The 21999-nt window shown below is 37.2% G+C and overlaps 1 protein-coding gene across 1 annotated transcript; it reads right to left on the bottom strand.

The window, feature by feature from the left end:
• Positions 1-6864: 6864 nt before the first annotated feature.
• On the bottom strand, positions 6865-11445 carry IL12A (interleukin 12A). Its single transcript, XM_089485314.1, has 6 exons — positions 11409-11445; positions 9983-10143; positions 8244-8354; positions 7741-7782; positions 7346-7447; positions 6865-7047 (listed from the first exon to the last, which is right to left on the bottom strand). Exons 1-6 carry the CDS (start codon positions 11443-11445, stop codon positions 6865-6867), a joined length of 636 nt encoding a protein of 211 aa, XP_089341440.1.
• Positions 11446-21999: the final 10554 nt, after the last annotated feature.

Here is a 21999-nt window from a genome sequence, read left to right as displayed (position 1 = left end):
ATTTAAACATTCAATAGAATACACGCACAATGAAAAGAATGGGAACTGAATCGATGGAAACTGAATACAAATGAAGAGATTGTCAAATAAGTTAAAGTGTGTATTCATTAACCGTTAGTTGCATTTAAGCCCCTTTTCACGTGAAAAAGTAGACTTTTTATACAGCTAACGTTACATCATATCTATAATCTATGATTGCATGTGCACTCACTGTGTTAAATGTGGTTATATACAGGACAGGGAAGAAGTCACTGCTCTTTCACAAACACTCTACTAAACAAGCTACTAGAGAAATAATTCTCACAGGTTATATTTTTCCATCCACCGGTCCTGAAGACTTCCAGGTCACAGGTTGGGTGCCTACAGGGACAAGGGTTTGGGTGTCTAAGAATAAAATAATGATGGGCCTTAATTTTACAAGATGTTTTGTGCTTAGGTATTTAAACTGCACTTGTAGTCTGCTAATATGTTATTTTGCTCTATAAAATAATATGCTGTCCCTCAGGGGCGTACCTAGAGTATTTGGCACCTGGGGCGAATCCTGTATGTGGCACCCCCCCCCCACTTTAAAACTGCATAGCTTCTACCGTTATATACCGGCGCAGACACTGAAGTTGGTACAGCATAACACTTACTGTTATCATTATATACTGAGGCAGACATTGACGGTGGTACAGCATAACACTTATCACTATATACTGAGGCAGAAATTGACGGTGGTACAGCATAACACCTATCACTATATACTGAGGCAGACATTAACGGTTGTACAGCATAACACCTACCACTATATACTGAGGCAGACAATGACGGTGGTACAACATAACACCTATCACTATATACTGAGGCACACATTGACGGTGGTACAGCGTAATCCCTATCACTATACATTGAGCCAGACATTGCCAATAGTGCAGCATAACTCCTATCACTATATACTAAGCCAAACATTGATGTGGTGTAGGCCTACCACTTCATTAGTAGTAGGGATGCACCGAAACGAATTCTGGACTGAAACCGAAAATGCAGCATTTACCTGGCCGAAACGGAATATGGCCCCCCCCACACCATAAAAAAAAATCTAACACTTTTATTTCAAGTAAGTAACACACCAAAATAGGACAAAACAATTAAATAACAATATTTATATATATATATATATATATATATATATATATATATGATTGTTAACAGCAATCACATTTCTATCATGCCCAGGCATACCCAGATTCCAGGATGTACTCGCAGACTTGGCATGATAGGAGTATGATTCCCCTATCTACCCCTTCTCACTCCCTTTTGTCCTACCTACCCCTTCTCACTCCCTTCTCCCTATCTACCCCCTATCCCCCCGTCTCACTCCCTTCTCCCTATCTACCCCCTCCTAACTATCTACCCTCTCCCACTTTGAAGTTCACTTACCTTTCAGGAGTCCTGCGGTGGGGGTGCAAGACCTCTGTCTCCCAGCTCTGCCACTGTATGGAACAGTATAGAGTGATGGGAGTTATGATGTACTAGAGCATAATTATATAATGAAAAATACATTGGAAATGGTACAGCATAACACCCATCACTCTCACACATTTACCAATCCGCACATATACCAATCCACACACACACCAATCCACACACACACACACCAATCCCCACACATGCACACCAATCCACACATACCAATCCACACATATACCAATCCACATATATACCAATCCACACATACCAATCCACACATATACCAATCCACACACATACCAACCCACACGCATACCAATCCACACACATACCAATCCACACATATACTAATCCACACATATACCAATCCACACATATACCAATCCACACATACACCAATCCACACATACGCCAATGCACACATATATACCAATCCACACATACCAACCCACACATATACCAATCCTCTTCGCTCCTCTTCTTCAGTTCTTCTGTCTTCTTCCGGGTCAGAGGGCACGGACGGCAGTGGGCGCGGCTTCAGTGTTGTGCGCCGGGATCTGACAACAAATCCCGGCGCACAGCAGCTGTTGCCGCGCGGATCGCAAGGGAGCGATATCGGAGGTCTTTAACAGACCTCCGGCTCCCTTGAGTGGTTTTAAGCCGGGTTCAAGGGTTGAACCCGGCTTAAAATCACTCAAGGGAGCCGGAGGTCTGCTAAAGACCTCCTATACCGCTCCCTTGCGAGCCTGCTCCTCCAGCGGCGGACATTGCTGTCCGTCTCTGGAGGGGTGCCGGCAAGTTGGCACCCCCCTGATGAGCGGCACCCGGTGCGGACCGCCCCCCACTAGGTACGCTACCGCTGGTCCTTATGTATAAATGTATAAATAATGTATAATGGTGTTTAAAGCCCAGTATTAGACCCTGAGCATAAGTGGGGATTCTCCATGTTTGATCCAGGGTCTCCTGGGGAAGTTTCGTTTTACTTGAGGCATGGTGGTGTTTGGCAATGGCCATCTCCTGCCTACACTTTCATCCACTTATGATACTCCCCTAGAAAGGGAAAAAACACTCTCTAGCTTACCGTGGGAAGTTCCCAGGGGCTTATGTGCCTAAAGCTGTGTGGACGGACCAGCCTTTTCTCATCCTCAAATAGTTGGGGCTCACTACTGTGACTACTGTGAGTCCTGTGACTACTCATGCTTTACTTGGTATTAGTGAGTTAAGTTGATGTTGTTAATAGGTTCATTCATTCTTTATAAGGATCGGTAAGGGGAAGAAAATAATGTCAAATCTACTTGAAATGCTACTTTCTTTCAGAAATACATTTCATTGCTAAAAATAAAAGTTCTATGCCTTAAAAACTGAAGCTAGGTATGCTTTTTTTTTTTAACTAGAACGTGATACTGTATTCCATGCCCATACATAATTTTATTTATTTAAAAAAAATGATTTTTTTAAAGAATGAATATTAAAGTACTCATAATGTACTTTACTGTCCATTGTTCTTTGGAGAGACTGTCTGGGACATTAAATGGTTCCTTTAACTGTAATCCAAATATAAAACCTCATAGACCTGGTACCTTGGAGAAATGAGGTCATTGGAACATGGACAATCTGCAGCTGAGAAGAACAACATTTGACTGAGAATGCCAGGTAGTGCCAGATCTATGGACCAGGCTTGCATAAAGAATATCTGGCAAATTGTTCCAGTATAATTAGGCCCTACCCAGCCATTGCAAAGTATTTATAATCAGTAACTTTTATTTTAACTTTTTTATCTAACTTGAGAATTGTACTTATAATTATTATTATTATTATTATTATTATCCTTTATTTATATAGCGCCAACAGTTTACGCAGCGCTTAATACAATACATAAATTCAAGGGATATGACAAGACAAGAATTGACAGACTAAGACAAACCGATACATTTGGTGGAGAGAGCCCTGCTCGCAAGCTTACAATCTAGAGGGAAATGGGGTGACAAACATAAGGCATAGAGAAAGGGTGAGAGGTATTGTGGGGGTTGTATCGATGACAAGGAAGTTCTAGCAGCTAAGATGGTATGCTTCTCTGAAGAAGTGGGTTTTTAGATGTTTCTTGAATGTTGGGAGGGAGGGAGAATGCTGAAGGTTCCTTGGGAGAAGATTCCAGAGATATGGGGCAGCTCGAGTGAAATCTTGTAGACGGGAAAAGGAAGAGGTGATGAGTGAGGAGGAGAGCCTTAGCCCATGGGAGGAACGTAGGGATCGAGTAGGAGAGTATTTGCTAATGAGGTCAGAAATGTACGGAGGAGCAGTATTATGGATGGCCTTATATGTCAGTACCAGGATCTTAAATTTAATTCTAAAGGTAATTGGGAGCCAGTGGAGGGTTTCACAGAGGGGGGAAGCAGAAGAGGAGCGACGTGCAAGGAAGATGAGCCTAGCAGCCGCATTAAGGATAGACTGTAGAGGAGAGAGTCGAGACAGTGGAGTGCCAACCAGAAGAGTGTTGCAGTAGTCAAGACGGGAAATGATAAGGGAATGAACCAGGGTTTTTGTGGATTCTTGGGTGAGGAATGGGCGGATACGAGAGATGTTTTTTAGGTGCAAGCGGCAGGATCTGGCGAGGGACTGAATGTGAGGGATGAAGGAGAGGTTTGAGTCAAGGATGACCCCAAGGCATCGGGCCTGGTTAGTAGGAGAGATAGTCGTGTTGTTAATGGTGATAGAGAATTCAGGTAGTGGAGTGGAGATGGAGGGAGGGAAGATAATGAGTTCAGTTTTAGAAAGATTAAGTTTCAGGTAGTGTTGTGACATCCATGAAGAAATAACAGACAAGCAATTGGTAATACGGGACAGGAGAGATGGAGAGAGTTGGAGAGATGGATTATTGTTGGTAACATTTTTCACACATGTATATCTGTGGGAAATACCCTATATTTTTCATCTGGAGCAATTGGATCCACCAGGAAGAAGAAGATTACTGAACAAAGGCGTAATATTACCAGTGTTCAATATGAGACCTACATACAGTCCACCTAGGTTGGGTTGCCTGCTCAATATTTTATATATATATATCGCCCCTGGGGCTGCCCATTATCAATATTTTTTTCCAGATGTTGCATGTGAATTGGGCTAGGGCAAGGAAGAGGGTCTTTATTCATATTATATACCCAACATTAACATATTTCCATTTACCTTCAGGTAGCCTCTCAGGCAGCTTTAAAGTCAGAGTCTATGTCCAGGGTAACCTTAAGCAAAGATTACAAGTATCCTGTTGCCTGGCTGCCCCCATATTGTAGACCTTTTAGGACCTGCATGAAGGTTCTGTGACTCCTGGTGACTTCTACTTACACTAATTTTATATTTCTTATTGAATACATGCAATATTTTCTATTTTTCAATGCTAGTTGGCATTAGATAGTTTGACCACACGAGGGCACTCTTATAGATCAATGCTGATCAATGCACATTTACTTTTTACAAACTTTGAGAAGTTCAACTATTCTTGTGAAGTTGTGGTGCATCAAATGCACAGATGATAAATATGTCTGCTAGTTAAAGAGCCATGGAGCGCATATAAATGGGGAGAAAAAAACCAACAATAATAGTGTAGTATGAACACACAAATGAAAAATAAAAAAGGGTTTGTAAGATCCACTCACAAACACGTTGGTTAAAGCAAGCTCATCAGAGGTTCAGTAGGATATCAGCAGAATTTAATGGCTTCTAAAATCTATAAAAACAAGGAGACCAAAAATGGTGCAATATCATCACAAAACACATACCAATCCATTTGACTTTTTCTCCTGAAGAAGCCAGCGGACTACTGGCGAAATGCGTAGAGAGAGTTTTCTTACCACTATAACAGCGGATTTGGGACTGATTTTGGTTTACATTGCGTTTTTGCACACTATTTATGTATAGTTGTGCCTCTTCCAACTGTAAGTGTATCCAGACCTCCCTATTCCTGTTTTGTGATGATATTGCACCATTTTTGGTCTCCTTGTTTTTATAGATTTTAGAAGCCATTAAATTCTGCTGATATCCTACTGAACCTCTGATGAGCTTGCTTTATCCAACGTGTTTGTGAGTGGATCTTACAACCCCTTTTTTATTTTTTATTTTTCATTTGTGTGTTCATATTACACTATTATTGTTGGGTTTTTTTTCCCTCCCCATTTATATGCGCTCCACGGTTGTCATATTGTGTTGCTAAACATCTTGAGGAAGAGTGTTATTGGAAGCTGCTTTCTTGAGGAGTATTTATTATATATTTATATATTTTTTACATTTTTTATATTTTCACACGTGGAATTTGGGTTGTTTTTCTTCTAGTTAAAGAGCCAATAAAACCAAAAAACCATAACATGTGTTTTGAAATACCTTTTTGTTTAGCTGATATTGTCATTTGAAGGATATACACTATGAATGTACCCTTACATGTTTCAGAAATTAGTTAATTTACCTTTTGCATAAATATTGCCATTGTGCTATTTGATTAAAAAATTGGGCACAGGCGGTGCAGATGGAAGATTGGCCCATGGGATGCTCCTGCTGTTAACATTTACAGCCTTAAGTATAAGCTTCCTTCTTTTGTGTTTTAATTGTAATCCTACATACAGGCATAATGCCTGTCACAAGTGTTTTAGTTTACTCCATAACTGGATCCTTTCTGTGTTCTGCTTTTAGGTTTTCTACAAACTGTGTTGGTGAATACGTGTTGTACAGATCAGAATAGTGCATCCTACTTGTTGTGCCAGATGTGTTATGGTTGCTGTAGCATTAGGCTACATGGTTACCTTTATGACAATGTCATCAAAAACAGCTCACTACATTAAATCAATCTCAAGTCATACATAATAATTTTATTGTGTAATAAAAATCATTAAAATAAATATTCTGCCATAAATAAATACAAATTATATAGTTGCTAAATAACAAATTAATATAAATAATATAAATACAATAAATAGGTCACAATGAGTGTTCTTAAATTTCAACACAATAGCAGTAAGTATAAAAAACTATTTTGTTGTACTTTAGCTCACTGCCTGAACATTATAAATAGCTTCACTTCCAGAAGTATATATTTTTTTCTCTTTAAAATCCCAGCTTCTTTCTGAGATAAGACACACAATTTAACATAAATATTACCTTGTAGCTAATCCTTTCAAAAGTGATAATACATTCTCACATACATACTCAACTTTTCAATTTCATGCACAACAGAATTTGTAGTTATTTTGGAGAAGCAGGAATTATCCAGAAAAGAGGGTATACAATCATACTGTGTGGGCAGATGTTGTGTGCAGGAATATTATTATTACACTTATTGTGTTTTGACTTGTTCAGAAATAAAATGTGCCGGTTTCAGGTGCAGCATCGTGGATAGATAGATATACGTATTAGCAGCTTCTCTATCTCCTACTGCTTTTTTCTATTTTGATCTTTTGTGTTTTCCTCTTTTAGATAGTTGAAAACACGGGCAATTGTAACCGAACGCAGCCGAAAGGCCAGCATAGCACCACACTTTTTATATTTGCATTCAAATGTTGAGCAGGGAGATGTCTTGGTGTCTTCATCTTTCTTATTTTGGACCTTAAGGGCCTGAAAACAAGAAGGCACTTAATGAGTAATAACAATATTTTATTTTACAAGCAGTGCAGTCGTATGCCTCGTAAAGCATTTCCCCCAATGTATCCGCTTCCTTGCTATGATATTTCCATCCTTCACCCTTGATGATTATATCCCAAGGACCGGGCTAATACAGTTAAAGATCCAGAAAAATTGCTGTACATTCATCAAGGGACAATGACGATGAAGTTAAGGTGATTAAAGTGATTTTAACTGAGAGAGTAGAATGCAGGTGATAACCACAGCCTAAAGAACTTATATTGTCACGTACCTTCATCAACTCCTTCATGACATCATTAAGAGAAGGACTTAAATCCTGCAGTTCCTTATTAAATGCTTTCAGGTCTGCATGGATTGCTTTCAGACAAGTGGTCTGTAATAAGAGAAGACAATTCAGATTCTACCTCTTTATTTCAGTACTCCACATTTTAATTTTAAAATCTCCCAGTGTCTTCAGTGGGTTAATAGGATATTGATAATGAACTGTGATTAATACATAAATATAGAGGGGGTCATCCTTATATATATTTTTTTATCCTGTGTGGTGCTGTCCCTGGAAGCTTTTTCCCCTCACTGGGATGTGATTATCCAGATATAAACATCCTTGAAAGTGTATTTAAAATGTAGGGCCTCCTGATACCTTGGACACGTCCTTTGTAGACTTACCTCATCAAGAGCTGTCCTGTTCATTTTCTGACACACAGAATTCTGAAATGAAAGACAATACACAACAATAAACAATGGGGAGAGATAGGGTTCCTTAACCAACCTTTTCCACCATAGAGCATCAAAGTAGGTGAGAACCAGTCAGGCACTCTTTGATGTTGTGCACCCCTACCCACTGCAATGTATAATATTCTATAAAACATTCTAATGAGGGCACCTAGACAGAATGCTGTATAATTATCCATGAATACACTACTGATATGCCAACTCTGGGGCCATTCATGAATACACTACTGCTGATATGCCATCTCTGAGGCCATCTTGTTGGCCTCAAGGTTCAATTGGAACCATTCCCTATGAGGAATTTTACTGCCCATGGCTAGCTTCCCATTCCCATTGCTAATCAGCAGGGAAGCAATCTGGCAAGTGTTTGTTTCCTTGATGTTTTCTGCTTTGTAAGCACAGGCAGTCCACTTTAAACAGTGATTAAATGAAACACATACCTCAGGGTAGACCTTGGGCAGACAGGCAGTAACTGTGTTGACTTCTTTATTTGTTACATCTTCAACAGAAATATTATCAAATGTGCACCTGAACTCCTCGGCAAATTCTTGCTGTATAAATAATAACAATATATAGTTAACTTAATAAGAGCAAAAGTTCAGATTTTACTTTCGTGAAGTCTTTATGCGAAGTTAATAAAATGGATTTGGGCAGCATAGAAAGCTATGTAAAGTAACAAACTTTCACTATAGAGGTCTCTTTTTCAGAGAATCCAAGAATGCATTACGGCAGTTTTGTATAATGCTTTATATATGACTATAAGCTATTCATGGAGCAGAAACTTCATAATGTTGATCTGAAGTCAGTAAGATGAAACTGCAACTCCCCTCCCAACTACCTCTTTGTTGAATAGCCCCCTTGTGTCACCCTAATATGGCTTATTGATATTTGAAGGGACTAATATTTTATAATCAAAATGAGCGTTTAAATAGGAAAAGGCAACTAAAATCAACTACTAATAGAGAGCCATTACACTATGCATTCTGATACTCAAACACATGCAAGGTCTACCCCATTCCCACCACCCTGAAGCCTCTCATTCTCAGAGCCTCCAAGCCGAAAAGAAGCGGGTCACTCTGCACCTTCTGAAGAACCCATTGACTATGAATGGTGTAGAACCATTGACTGTGCTCTAAACACCAACACGCAGCTGTGTATCAGTTTAATGATTTAATGCCATTGTTTAATTCATACATTATTTCAGAAGAAGGTGCTCATGAAAGGTGCACTTTTACCCAAATATGTGTTGTCAGTTAAAACTGAAATCCGGTCATCTTAATTCTGTGAATGTCCTTGCTCTGGCACAGTGACTCGATAAAATAGTATACAGAGTTAGAGTAAAATATTTAACATCTTCCTCTTCTATACAGAATCTGAGACTCGGAATCTAGTTCCCTTTATACAGACCACCAGATTTCTACTCTTAAGTAAACCGGGTTAAGGGTAATTTTTATGGTGGTATTATATATGAGTAATACTTATTATATGTATAAGACATGCATGTAATTATTTTTACTCATAAAATGATACCACCATTAAATTACCCTAAACCCAACATTCTTTAATCAGTAGAAATCAGACACATGCCTTTTGTGGTTTCATATACATGCACACCCATACTACTATATATAAACACATATAACATATAGTTATTAATAGATCAATCAAGTATAACAACTACATTGCATTTCAGTCTTAATATATTTCAGCAATACTTTTATAGGTTTTTCTTATCACTTCTTAAACTTGAAATCTGTACTAATCCTTTGGTACATAAATACATTTGTATAATTTTTAGCAGCATATCTAACCTCCGCATAAAGATTGTATATTTTATTTGGAAATCCCCATAAAACTTTTTGTAACAGATGTAAAAGTCATGGTGGTCCCAAGAGGGCTAGACGTGTCCATCAGTATCCAAGAATAAGGATGAGATCCATGGCGTGTGTAATAAAATTAAATAGTGTTTTTGTTCTTCTGCTAAATGTAAAAAATTATTTCAGTCTAACTTTAACATTTCAATGAAAAATATTTGTCAATAACAAGAGTTTCTGACACACAGAATTTTATAACTTAATCGTAGTGGTAGATTTCTAATATTTTTCATATATTAAGTATTTACCTCAAATTATCCAGTATCAATAATAATATATGGAAAAACCAAAAATATTTTTTTTACCTGTAAATTGGAAAGAGTTTCAGCAACCACATTGACCAAACTCCTGGAGATGTTCTGGCATTTGGTAAGGTCAGAGGGCTTCAGGGTGTTCTGTTGTAGTGGTTTACCTTCACTGAACCTTGACTGGCTTACAAGCACAATGGCTAAAATGATCCAACAACCTACAAGCGACAGAAAGGCATTTTGGTCAGAGCTGTGTGGTATTTAAATGAAACCCATCAACCTTTGGGAAGATCCAGAAACTACTAGTTTTAGGGACTTTTGTGTAAGAAAACATAATATTATGTTATGTGGAATCAACGTCTTATAGCATGTTTTTGAAATACTTTGAAACAGATCTTTAAACAAAAGTGTATAACGTAACAACGTATTATTATTAATCAAGCTAAACATTGTAGTTGAGTAATTTTGGAGAATTGGTTCTTTCATTAGAAATTTTTGGATAACATAAATTTATATCCTTATTTCTCTTTCCTTTAATGCACTTTTAAGGTGTTGGACCTAGATGATGATCTCGCTACTCTGTTTTACACATGCTCTCATATATACTTTATTGTAATTGTGTTTTATATATATATATATATATTTCAAAAAATTGTGGGACTAACAAAATGAATGATTCAACATTCCTGTTCTCTTCACAAGAACTTTTATCATATATCTATACATTTGCTTTGTTTCCCCACACTCCTGCTCGGCAGAGAGCATTTGCTGGCAGTTAGCTTCTGTGCTCATGCAAGATTTCCAGGGGTTCTAATGAGATCCTCAGAATCCCCTCTGTCACCCCAATCCAATATACTTCACGTATTTTTTTTATACTTCTAAAATCTGAATGTAGGCAAATGACGCCTGTCCTGTTGCAGACTGACGTCTACACACTGGGGCGACTGTTGGTCCAAGCACCCTAGGCAGCTGCCTGACTTGCCTGGTACTAAGAATAGCCCAGTTCACGTATGGTTTAAAAAAGCTGTTCCGTGTGCACATGTTTTGAATACTAAAAACACAACAAATACCGGTATATATATATATATATATATATATAAATTTTTTTTATATAAAATATATATTAATATAACATATACAAATGTCTCCATACTTATCAGGTATATTAAAAATAACATGTTGCTAATAAACAGTTACTATTATGCTGTATAAATATGAATGGTAAATTCTAATTATATGTACCTAGTGAAAATATTTAGCTCCCTCTTGATTTTTTACTTCATCATCATTATTATTATTATTATTAAGTCTATGTACATTTTATACAGTATTTAATTATTGTTAATATTTCATAATTTCTTTACTGTAATTGAAGACAAACAATAGAAATGTAAGGTATTGATAAATAAAATTCAATTAGGAGCCCAAATAATTCTAGGATGCTACTGCAATATGACATGGATGGTACTTGCAAAGAACTTACACAATCCTTGGTTGGCTATTAGAGCGATCTTGGCCATGGTGCTCTCTGGAAGTGGCAGTCTCTTTGAGATAGTCGTAGATGAGAGAGGAACAACTGGAATACATTGCAGATAACTGGAATTGGTTTATATATACAGTTTATTGACTAGTCTCAGGACTTCCCCAACCTTTCCTTCTTTCTATACAGCAGATACTATCATCTGTGTGTAAATGTGAAACCATAAGGAGAATACAGACATCTTCACACTTAACAAACCATTAAGAATCAACTGGTTTCTTCTATTAGATACTTACATTCGGTTTACATGATAAAATATTTTCCGTATAATGAATATACTGTCAGTCGCTGTTTAATGCTTAATCTAGCATACATTGGGCTCCTGTATATTTGTGTATGTTTATATATCGATATCTAGTGTAAAATAATAATGCATAAATGAGTAACTCTGTATTCAATGCATGCTTTATTAATATACTATATATAAAATGATGTCCATACAGCCATATAATGGAGATAAATCACACAGAAAAAGAGGCACTCACTGGTCTGAAATACATCCAAAACACTTATAATTAGAATCAACATTTCAGTTCAGCCTGATAAATATTTTCAAAGTGTGTGTGAATATGTGTGTATACTTATGTATATATGTGTGTATACATACAAACATACATACATACATGTATATACATGTATATACATACATGTATATACATTGTGGTAAAGTGTATGGGAGAGTGGTTGATGGGATATATGTCTCACCTGGTTACCTCAGCCAGGCCTGGTAGCAAACCCAGGTGCTCTCAGGTGAGGCTTCCTAAGCTCGTTACTGGGGAGGAGGCCTTAAAAGAAAGGGCTGTTAGGTTTTCAGAGGGAGGGAGACACTGAATGAAGGAGCAGCTACAGCCAGCGCTGCAGCCCACCAGGTATGAAGCTTTACCCCATACAAAACTGGTTACTTTGCGTCAGACCTTAGGCTGCTAGAGAGGTATCCTGCTGTTTAGTTAGAGCCGGACAGGCTTATAGTTTGTTTTATTTACAAGGTGCTCTGTGATTACAACATCTAAATAAACATGCTTTTACGTTGGAAACCTGTGTGAAACTGTCATTGCCGCCCCATGCGTGAGCTGACCCCTACAACATATATATATATATATATATACACACACACACACACATATAATTACAGATATACATATATATATATATATATATACACACATATAATTACAGACATACATGTATATACATATATGTATTTACATATATATATACATATAAATACAGACGTATATGTATACACATATATATACACCAATTGTGTAAATCTAAATAAGTCAAATATATGATTGGTATACTAATAATTTATTATTATTATTTACAAAGAAATTTTGGGAAAGGAATTGCTTTACCTTATCCGGAAATTTTCTACTGGTCTCAGTTTTTTATTATGTGTATATGCCACATATGTACACACCTGCATTAAAAACTTTTATGTATAATTTAATGATTGCTTTAGTTCTATCATTCTACTATTGCATTTCTCAGTAATGACTGTAACTGCGACCAGAGCAATTTTTAAATATGCTGCTTTAAAGAAGGGTAATTAGGTAGTTGGGGTATGGAGAGGGGTGCTTGGAACAAAAGACAATTTTAAAGATGGCCTTCTCCAACAGCTCTCTGTGTTGTTTTCATCTGAAGAAAATACTTCTGATGTTCCAAAAAACCTTGTAACATCATTGTTGGTCCAGTGACAGGTAGTACCTGACTAAAGACTCCACTTGTTGGATTTGTAGCTATGAAAGTGTGTAAAATGCTACCAAAGATGTTAAATGGGCTTGAGGTCTGGTAATTGCAGTGGAAAGCCATGAATAATAATCACTTCTTGCTCTCCCAATAGCAGGACCATACTGATAGAATTAATCATTAAAAGATAAATACAACTTGCATGCTAGGATGTTACTCTTTGAATGAAATATGTAGTGTCACAACAGTTATTAAAATTTAATAGCAAGAAGAAGTGAGAAGAAGAAATTCATATAAATGGTAATTTCATATAAACATTTAACCAAGAGATGCAAATTGAGTTGTCTCAATATTAAATAATGCATTTCTGAAAAAAATATGTACCAACTGGTTACAATATTTGACTACTTTATAATAAACAATCAAATAAAACCAGTTGGTGAACGTGGGCTCCTACAGCTTTGAGAAATAAAGAGAGAGGGGAGATGTGATAGAAACATTTAAATACTTAAAGTGCAAGAGGGAAGTTTATTTCAAAGGAGTTTTGTTGTAACAAAAGGGTCATAATCTGAAACTAGATGGTCAGAGGCTTAGATGTAATGTATAGAAGTTTTACTTTACTGAGAAGGTGGTAGGTAAGTGGATCAGCTTTGTAGTAGAATTGGTAGAGGTTAACACAGTGAGAATTTAAACACTTATAAAGATGAGACCAAGGACTGATTATAGTCTAAATCTTTACATCTGGGAAAATGGGCCGAATGGCCCTGTATTATGTATAGTTAAATCAGTGAGAAATCCTCAACAGTGGAACTATACATTAAGAAGAGCCAGCTCTGCCATTCCTGTAGGAGAAGCTTGCTAGTGTTGAGCCTTGATAAGGAATAGTAACATGAAAGAGTCAAAGCCACAATTCTCTTGTAAACTCTCCTGTCATCTCATCTTTTTGTGATAAAACTCTCTTGAAGAGGTCCCTTCCGACATTATTGAAATCTAAGGTTTCGGATTCAGAACTGTAATGCCAACATAGCATTCTCAAAGCACCTCATAAAATGGAGTACCTTCAAACCTTGATAAGGGGCGTTTGTTCATGCCGAAACCGGTCGTTGTTTCCAGAAATAAAGAGGAGAACTGTTTTCACTATTATCCTGGCTGAGTTTTCTGCTTTCTTCATATTCATTATTGAGGGTGATACATTTGTATCCAGTGAGTACCTACTCCTCTGTTTCCCCTGTCTCTCTCATTCAGAGCTTTTTGAAAATGTATTGTAACTTAAGCTAATATCACACAAACAATGATAATAGTTGATGTCTTTATTGAACACACCCAATAAACATTTACAGTGCTGGTGGGAAAAGTGAGTGAATCCTTGGATTTAATAACTGGTCGAACTTCCTTTGGCAGCAATAACCTCAAACAAGGACTTCCGGTAGCTACAGATGAGACCTGCACAATGTTCAGGAGGAATTTTAGGCTATTCTTCCTTACAAAACTGCTTAAGCTCAGACATAACCCTAGGATGGCTGGCATGAATGGCTCTCTTGTGGTCACTTCACTGCATATCTAATGGATTAAGGATTGGGCTCTGACTGGACTGCTACCAAAGTAGTTTACTTTTATGTAGTTTCCTTAGTCTGCTGCATCACCCAACTTCTACTGAGCTTCACCTGGAGGACAGCCATCCTGACATTATCCTGTATGATACCATGATAAACCTGGGCATTCATTGTCCCCTTGATGATGGGAAACTGTCCAGGCCCTGAAGCAGCAAAGCAGCCCTAAATCATGATGCTCCTTCCAACATACTTCACTATTAGGATAATGTTTTATGTGGGCATGTTGTGCCCTTTTTGCGCACATAACTATTGCTGCGCGTTATTCACAAAGAATTCAACTTTAGTTTCATCGGCAAAACCTTTTTCTAGTAGCGTTCTAGTAGTGTTCTTTGGCAAACTTCAGATCAACAGTGATCATAAATTGGAGAGCAGTGGCTTCCTCTGTGGTGTCCTCCCATGGACTCCATGCCTGTTCAATGTTTTGCGTATGGTAGACTCATAAACAGAAATGTCAACCAGTTCCAATGATTCTTTAAAGCTTTTAGCTGTTAAGCTAGGGTCCCTTTTTACCCCGTTGAGAATTTGGCATTGTGCCCTTGGAGTCATCTTGGCTGGGCGCCCACATCTATAGCCATAGTACTAAATCAGCTTAATTTATAAACAATTTGCCTAACTGTGGATATGTAAACTTTTTGAGATTACTTTGTAACCCTTCCAAGCTTTATTCAAATCAACAATTCTTGATTGTAGATCTTCTGAGACTTCACTTTTCTGAGGCATTGTTCACATCAGCGGATGCTTTTTCAGAATAGCAAACTCAAAATGTTTGAGTGTATTTTAATGTCAAATAAGCTCTCCAATATTTTTTGGGGAACCCTTAATCTTTGGAGCATTATGTGTTTTGTTGCTCTCTTTTTTTTATATTTCTCTTTGTTTGTTATTTTGTGTACCATAGTAAACAGGCTTAATACGCAACCTACTTTTAGTGATTTATTAAAACCTAAGCTTTATTGTATCTATTGTATTTATTTAGTCTTTTTCAGCAATGTATTCTTGCCTAGGTCAACTAGGGCTAAAGCAGCAAGTTGGGTGATTGGCCCTGGGGCACAGCGGCTCAGCGGCTCAAAGGAGCAAAAAATATTTCTGATCTCCCTAGCTGGCCCGTGTTCACTATGGAGAAATGTGCTGACGCAGCACAGCTCGTCCTTAATAGACAGAGTGTCAGGATGACATTTCATTTCCGGTCACCAGAGAAGGGACAGCAGCCATGTGCTATAAGAAAAAATAACGCTACCCAACATTTCAAAAGGTGGCCGTTTAAGATTTAGCGTATAGGCAAGTGCCTGCTAAGTGGGGTATTTCACGTTACTTTAGGAACCTTAGCAGTGAAGGAAATAGAACAAGCTTAACAAATGTTAAGTGTTTCAAGATGCATGAATTAATAGGAACAGCATCTAATAGAAGCAACCTTTTTATTATGCCAGTGCTATTTTGAAGGTTGATCGCTGTGTCGGGCTTCCATGCAGGAAGAAGAGGGATCTTCAGAATCAGAGGTATAACAAACACAATGACACGGTGTCATTCAAAGCACTGCAAGTGACCCCAAAGATTGTGTTCTATCACTTGTAGAATAAAATGGTAGAAACCATCCAACGTCTTTGCATTGATAATGGCACTGGCTCTTCGAAACTGTGGTTTTATTGCACAATATTATTTATTTTTTCTTTCAGTAACCACAGACCAATATATCTGTCATACACTATAAGTACCCAAAACCACAGGTTTTCACCCACATTTTGGATTCTCCAAACAACAAAACATGTTGTACTAAGGTTTTAATCATTCAGGAAGCAATTTTACTGGGTGACACCTCAACACAGATTAATCTGTCACCCACAAGGAGAACCTAATAAAACATTCCAGCCACACTGAGAATCTTCTATGTTATTAGTCACAATCGTTTATTAAAAACATAAGCTACATATCGAATATTTTCCTCTATTTACTGTGTATGTCATGAAACACATCTAAAGGAACAATATGTTAGTATGAAAAGTACCTGCAAAATATGGATTTTTTTTTCCAAAGTGGGAATATCCCTGTACTGTTTTATAAACTTGCTCAAAATGTGGCTTATAATGACGTTAGAGGTGGTGTCCTATCTAAAATCGGTCAAAAGTGATTGTAAGATATACAGCATAGTGATAGTACCAATAATAGTTAAATATAAGGTGACCACGTCCGCCATGTTTTCCAGGACACGTATAATTTTTACATATAGCTGACCAGCCCAGATAAAGTGCTGCCCTATAGTATGTGGGATGTATATCTGACTAATATGTTCCAGTCCATAAGTATATACATCCTACATACTGCAGGGCACCATTTTATCTGGGCTGGTTAGAAATATGTAAAAATTATATATGTCCTGGAAAACATGGCTGATGTGGTCATCCTAGTTAAACCTTATGTGCTGAAGGTACATGTCCTCCTATTATTTTTGTGGGACACTGTGCCCTTTACGTATTGTTTGTGTTTTTATATTGTACTCGGCATTTTACAGTTTACAGAACATCAAACAGGGAAGTAAAAGAAATCTATATGTATAGCACCACAGTGATAATTCTCTTATGTACTGAGCCAGAATCCAAGGGCTGGACTTATCCCAGCATACCTTATAAAACCATAAGATAATGTAGAATGAAAACTGAGTGGATCTGAGTGGATTTTTTTTAATCATTTTTCTGTTATAAACAAAAACCTAAAATTAAAGTTCAACTGCTGCCTGGCAAAAAGTGAGAGCTCACTGGCAAAAAGATCCCTGCCAGCAGACAAGGAGCAGGGATTGTGACATCACAAGTGCTCCTCAAAACCCAGTCTCCCACAATAAAAAAAGTGCATATTTATTTGAAAATATATTTATATTTTTAAATAAAAAAGGACTGGGGGCTTTTGTTGGTATATTTGCAGGCATATGCATTTTCTACCAAGGCCTTTCCTCTTTACCAGCATTATGGACTTTAGCCTGGGAACACTTCGGGATCTTTTTTCCGGGAAGGGGAGTGGTGTTTAGCCACACCCACTCCCTGCCTAATTCCGTTCCCACTCTTAACATACTTAATGCTGTCTGCCCACATACATCTAACCACACCCCTGATACAGCTAACCTTTCTCTTGTCATGGAGTGAGAGCTCTGGGGTAAATTTACTAAGGTGTTGGGGGCATTAGAGAAAATGATTCAATTTGAATTACTTTTACTGTTTGATTTTTTTTAATATTCTTAACAATATACCTCAATGAATATTGTACCTTGTCGTGAAAAAACAGTTTACAGAAAAAGTTAACTTTTAAAAAAAACTGCCGCCATTTTTTTTTTATTTCTCTTTCGCTGAGAAGGTGATATATCATAGATTGCATCTGACCTCTTCTTCCTGTTCTTCACAAGTTGCAAAAAATATGTAATATATGTTTAAAAAAGTATGGTGTAAAAAAAAAACTTGGTTACATATTACCAAATCATGTTTCTTTTGATATCAACCTTTGCAGATGACAGGTCTGTATCAAGTGAGGCAGTGGGTTTGGATAAGGTTAACATCATTAATTGTTTTCAAGGGTGTAGAAATGGCTTAGACCAGTGGTTCCCAACCTTCCTAATGCCGCGACCCTTTAATACAGTTCCTCATGTTGTGGTGACCCCCAACCATAAAATTATGTAATTATATATTGTGAAATATGTTTTCCGATGGTCCTAGGCGACCCCTGTGAAAGGATCGTTCGACCCCAAAGGGGTCACGACCCACAGGTTGAGAACCGCTGGCTTAGACAGTTGCCTAACAGTACCAAATGGCAAGGGAAAAGTGTATGTGTCCTGGCCAATATGGATACCCTATTGAAGCAATGGCCCTTTTACAATTACCGCAGGAGAACATGTCAGGCATGTTTGACATTTGACTTCATGGTGTCATATCTCAAAATGTAAATGTTTTACACACACACAACTGAGCTGAAAATCCATTGCCGTGAATTGTTCTGTGTAGGCTGACTTCTTCTTTTGTGGTTCATAAAAAAAAATAACAAAATCATCATTGCTAGTAAGCAGGAACCTCCTGTTTGTTCCAGCAGTGAAACTAGTTTGGAGAACTGTAAGAATCATTTATAGACTCGCACAGTCTGGCTGCTGGATCCGAATAGGAATGGTTTACAACTGGGAGGGCTGAGAAACAGAAACCACTCATGTCTTGACAATTGGGATTGTCCTTCCAGGTAGGACAGCGCATCGTGGAGACAGGGAGATTCCCTGGTGTATTGCCTACTACTACATCGCTATCACGTTAAGGATCAGATATATTTGGTGTATTTGGTGTGTCTGCCTTACAACATCCTTATCAGCTGCTAAAGTCAATTGTAATCAGATTATATATATAAATAAATGAATGTATAAATAGATGTATATTTATATATGTATATCTTTGTTGGTGTATTAATGATAATGTCTGTGGTTAAACATATTTTATCTGGTATCAACCTCCCTTTATCACTCAAAAGCAATAGTTTGCATATACGTAATACATTGCAATGTCATACATCCCATTCCCATGTGATGGAGATAAACCTGGCGCCCAAGTACTTGGATCTTCTTTATGTGACATGATGTCTACTTTTTAACATGTAAATCGAAAGGATATTCCGCAATATCCCGAGGCATCGTCTGTACATGCATGTTCGTATGTATGAAGTTGCACCTGTTACACTGAACATTCTAAGGATCCAAGGCATCGCATACACCTAATCCGAAACTGATACACCAGCCAGTTTAGTGGGACACAAAGTATCTCATGGATCTATATTGGTCTGTATTTGCATTTCATTGAAAGGTCTTCTGTTTAATCTAGTATTCCAAGTTTATCTTGGTGAAAAAAGTAATTTCCATTATCAATAAATTGTGTAATTGCTAGAGTTGCTAAATGTAACCATAAGGGATTCCCCTCCACTATATCATTGGCCATGTAATTGCCAAAATGACATTAAGAACCTAATTAAACATACTGGAAATTAACAAAGGATGAAACATCAAATGGAAATACAAAAACAATCATTTTGAGAAAGTGATTACTGCTCAATAGTCAACTGAAAAGATGATCTTTTTCTTATAAAAAAAAAAACACCAAGAAAACAAAACAAAAACAGAGCAGCAAAAATCCTCTAACCTCCTCTTTTCACTCCTATGGTTTATAGAAGAAATGATGTCACTAGGGAAGTGAGGAGTTCCATGGAAATCCTTTATTTACAATGCTATGTCATACTTTCATGACAGTGCCTGAAGAAACATAATTTCCCTTAACAGCCTCTAGTAGCATACATGTGATGTGTAGTTTCATTCATCTTTTCAGATTTTAGCAGTGATCCTTGCATTATAGATTTTTTTTGTCATATATTTAGCTGGGAGTACTGTCAGTTACATAAGCCACAATATGCTAATCATTCATTTTCATTATCTTAGTATATTAGTAACTCATATGCTTTATTGTAATGTATTAAAGATAGCCTTCAGTTTTAAATACAATAGAATAGTATAGTGTGCTGTTCATAAAATACCTTTATTTCATTAAACTGTGGACAACCATTTTGTGATTACATTTGGGCTAAACCAACTGGACTAAGGTTATCATTTAAACCAGTTGTTCCCAGTGTTTGTAACCTGCTAATCAACCTTCATTTGTTTGGGATGTGTGAAAAAAACGAGACGGGACCGTTTCTTAACTGACCAGTTAAAGAGTACAAAATGTATATAAGTATTGGTAACCCAGTCTGTCCCAAATGCGAGGAATGTCTGCTTTGCAGGTCCCACAGTATCCACAGATCCATTGTGGGTCTCCTTAATTTTTTGTGTCTATTCACTAAAGTGTAAATGAATGACAGTTGGCAGCAAGGGTGAGTTTGCAGCACCAAACATACGAGTTTCTCATATTCACCCTTGCCACATTTACACTGGCATCAAACTATACTAGAGGTCAGCATAGTTGAGCTGATGAACGTTGGAAGTAGTAAGCAACTAGAGGATTCATAAACTCCCAGGTTTCTTGCAAGTTGTAAATGGTTACTTCCAAGTCACAAATTTCAATTTAACTTTTTTTAACCCAAAAAAATTAAATTATTGTCATGCTTTTTAAAAAAAAAATATTTGTGCCATATATTTCTTCCATGTGTCAAAATGAATGACTCATGGACATCGCTTGACATTGATAATATTCCCAAGGGTGGGGGTTTTGTGTTTATTTACTTTAATCCAGTAATACTATATTGAGTATGTGATTGTTTTTCATGTAACATGCCTCATGTTACTTCAGTGGTTACTGTGCGCAGTTTAGCCCCATACTGGTAACCCCCATTATCTGTACAATGTTTACAGAACTACCGGTGGCTGGTTTTCATAACATGACTTCCATAAGGAGATCTATAAATTGCATTTTTCTTATATAAAGCACACACACCCTACATTTTTAAAAAGTAAAATAAATGTGCAGACTAGATGGGCCAAACGGTTCTTACCTGCCGTCAAATTCTACGTTTCTTTTTTGGGGTCCTACTACTATTCTGTTGGTTGCTATGGGGGATGAGACCAATTTTCCAAATTGAACTAGAATTCCCTGTTTGAGCAGATTATAACCCATAAATTCAGGACTCTGTCAGACAATAAAAAAACTCCATTTAAAATAGTGGAATTTTGCTTTACTGATGCATGAAAAAGAAACATGGCTGCCTTTTTGTATCTGCCTTAGTGGCATCAATCGTGTAATTGCATTGTCCTTGTCTTCTAGCAATTGCTGCCAATAACAGTTGGCTCTTTTGAGGTGAATACATTACTTTTCCCCTGGATAGATAGAGGAACTACATTATAAATTGCATGCCTATGATAATACAAATCCCCCGTAAACAATCCACCAGTACACTTTATTTTGAGATAGAAATACACTCTACATTTAAGAATTTATTTGCGAAATGTTCATAAATAAATTACTCAATCATTCTGAAATGGAGTTTCCATCTCTTTTCGTTCCGTGGTTTCATGGGTAACTCGTTTTGATCACTTTAATCTTTAGGAGATTTTATTTCAGGGAACTCTATGTTAGTGGAAAGTTGTGGAAAGTGCCCCTGGTTCTTTTTACTTTTTCAGTTTGTTATATTGTTTCTGGTCTCCAGAGGAGAAAGATGAGTAGAATTTTTTTGTCATTATTTTCAGTAGGGTCTTACTGGGTTCATAATCCTGATATTTTAAAGGACAGATTTGCATC

Source organism: Sceloporus occidentalis, unplaced genomic scaffold (genome assembly GCF_023333645.1).
Source record: "Sceloporus occidentalis isolate IW3139 unplaced genomic scaffold, rSceOcc1.0.p SCAF_25, whole genome shotgun sequence".
Lineage (NCBI taxonomy): Eukaryota > Metazoa > Chordata > Lepidosauria > Squamata > Phrynosomatidae > Sceloporus > Sceloporus occidentalis.
Note: the sequence above shows the minus strand (reverse complement) of the source record. Positions and strands in the feature narration are given on the sequence as shown.

What these genes read in the sequence shown, in the direction of transcription:
- IL12A (XM_089485314.1), bottom strand. Translation starts at nt 11,445, where the DNA reads ATGGCCAAGATCGCTCTAATAGCCAACCAAGGATTGT. An exon ending in AAACTCTTTCCAATTTACAG is followed by an intron (nt 8,355 to 9,982) that starts GTAAAAAAAATA and finishes TTATTTATACAG; the next exon opens with CAAGAATTTGCCGAGGAGTT. An exon ending in TCATGAAGGAGTTGATGAAG is followed by an intron (nt 7,048 to 7,345) that starts GTACGTGACAAT and finishes TCTTGTTTTCAG; the next exon opens with GCCCTTAAGGTCCAAAATAA.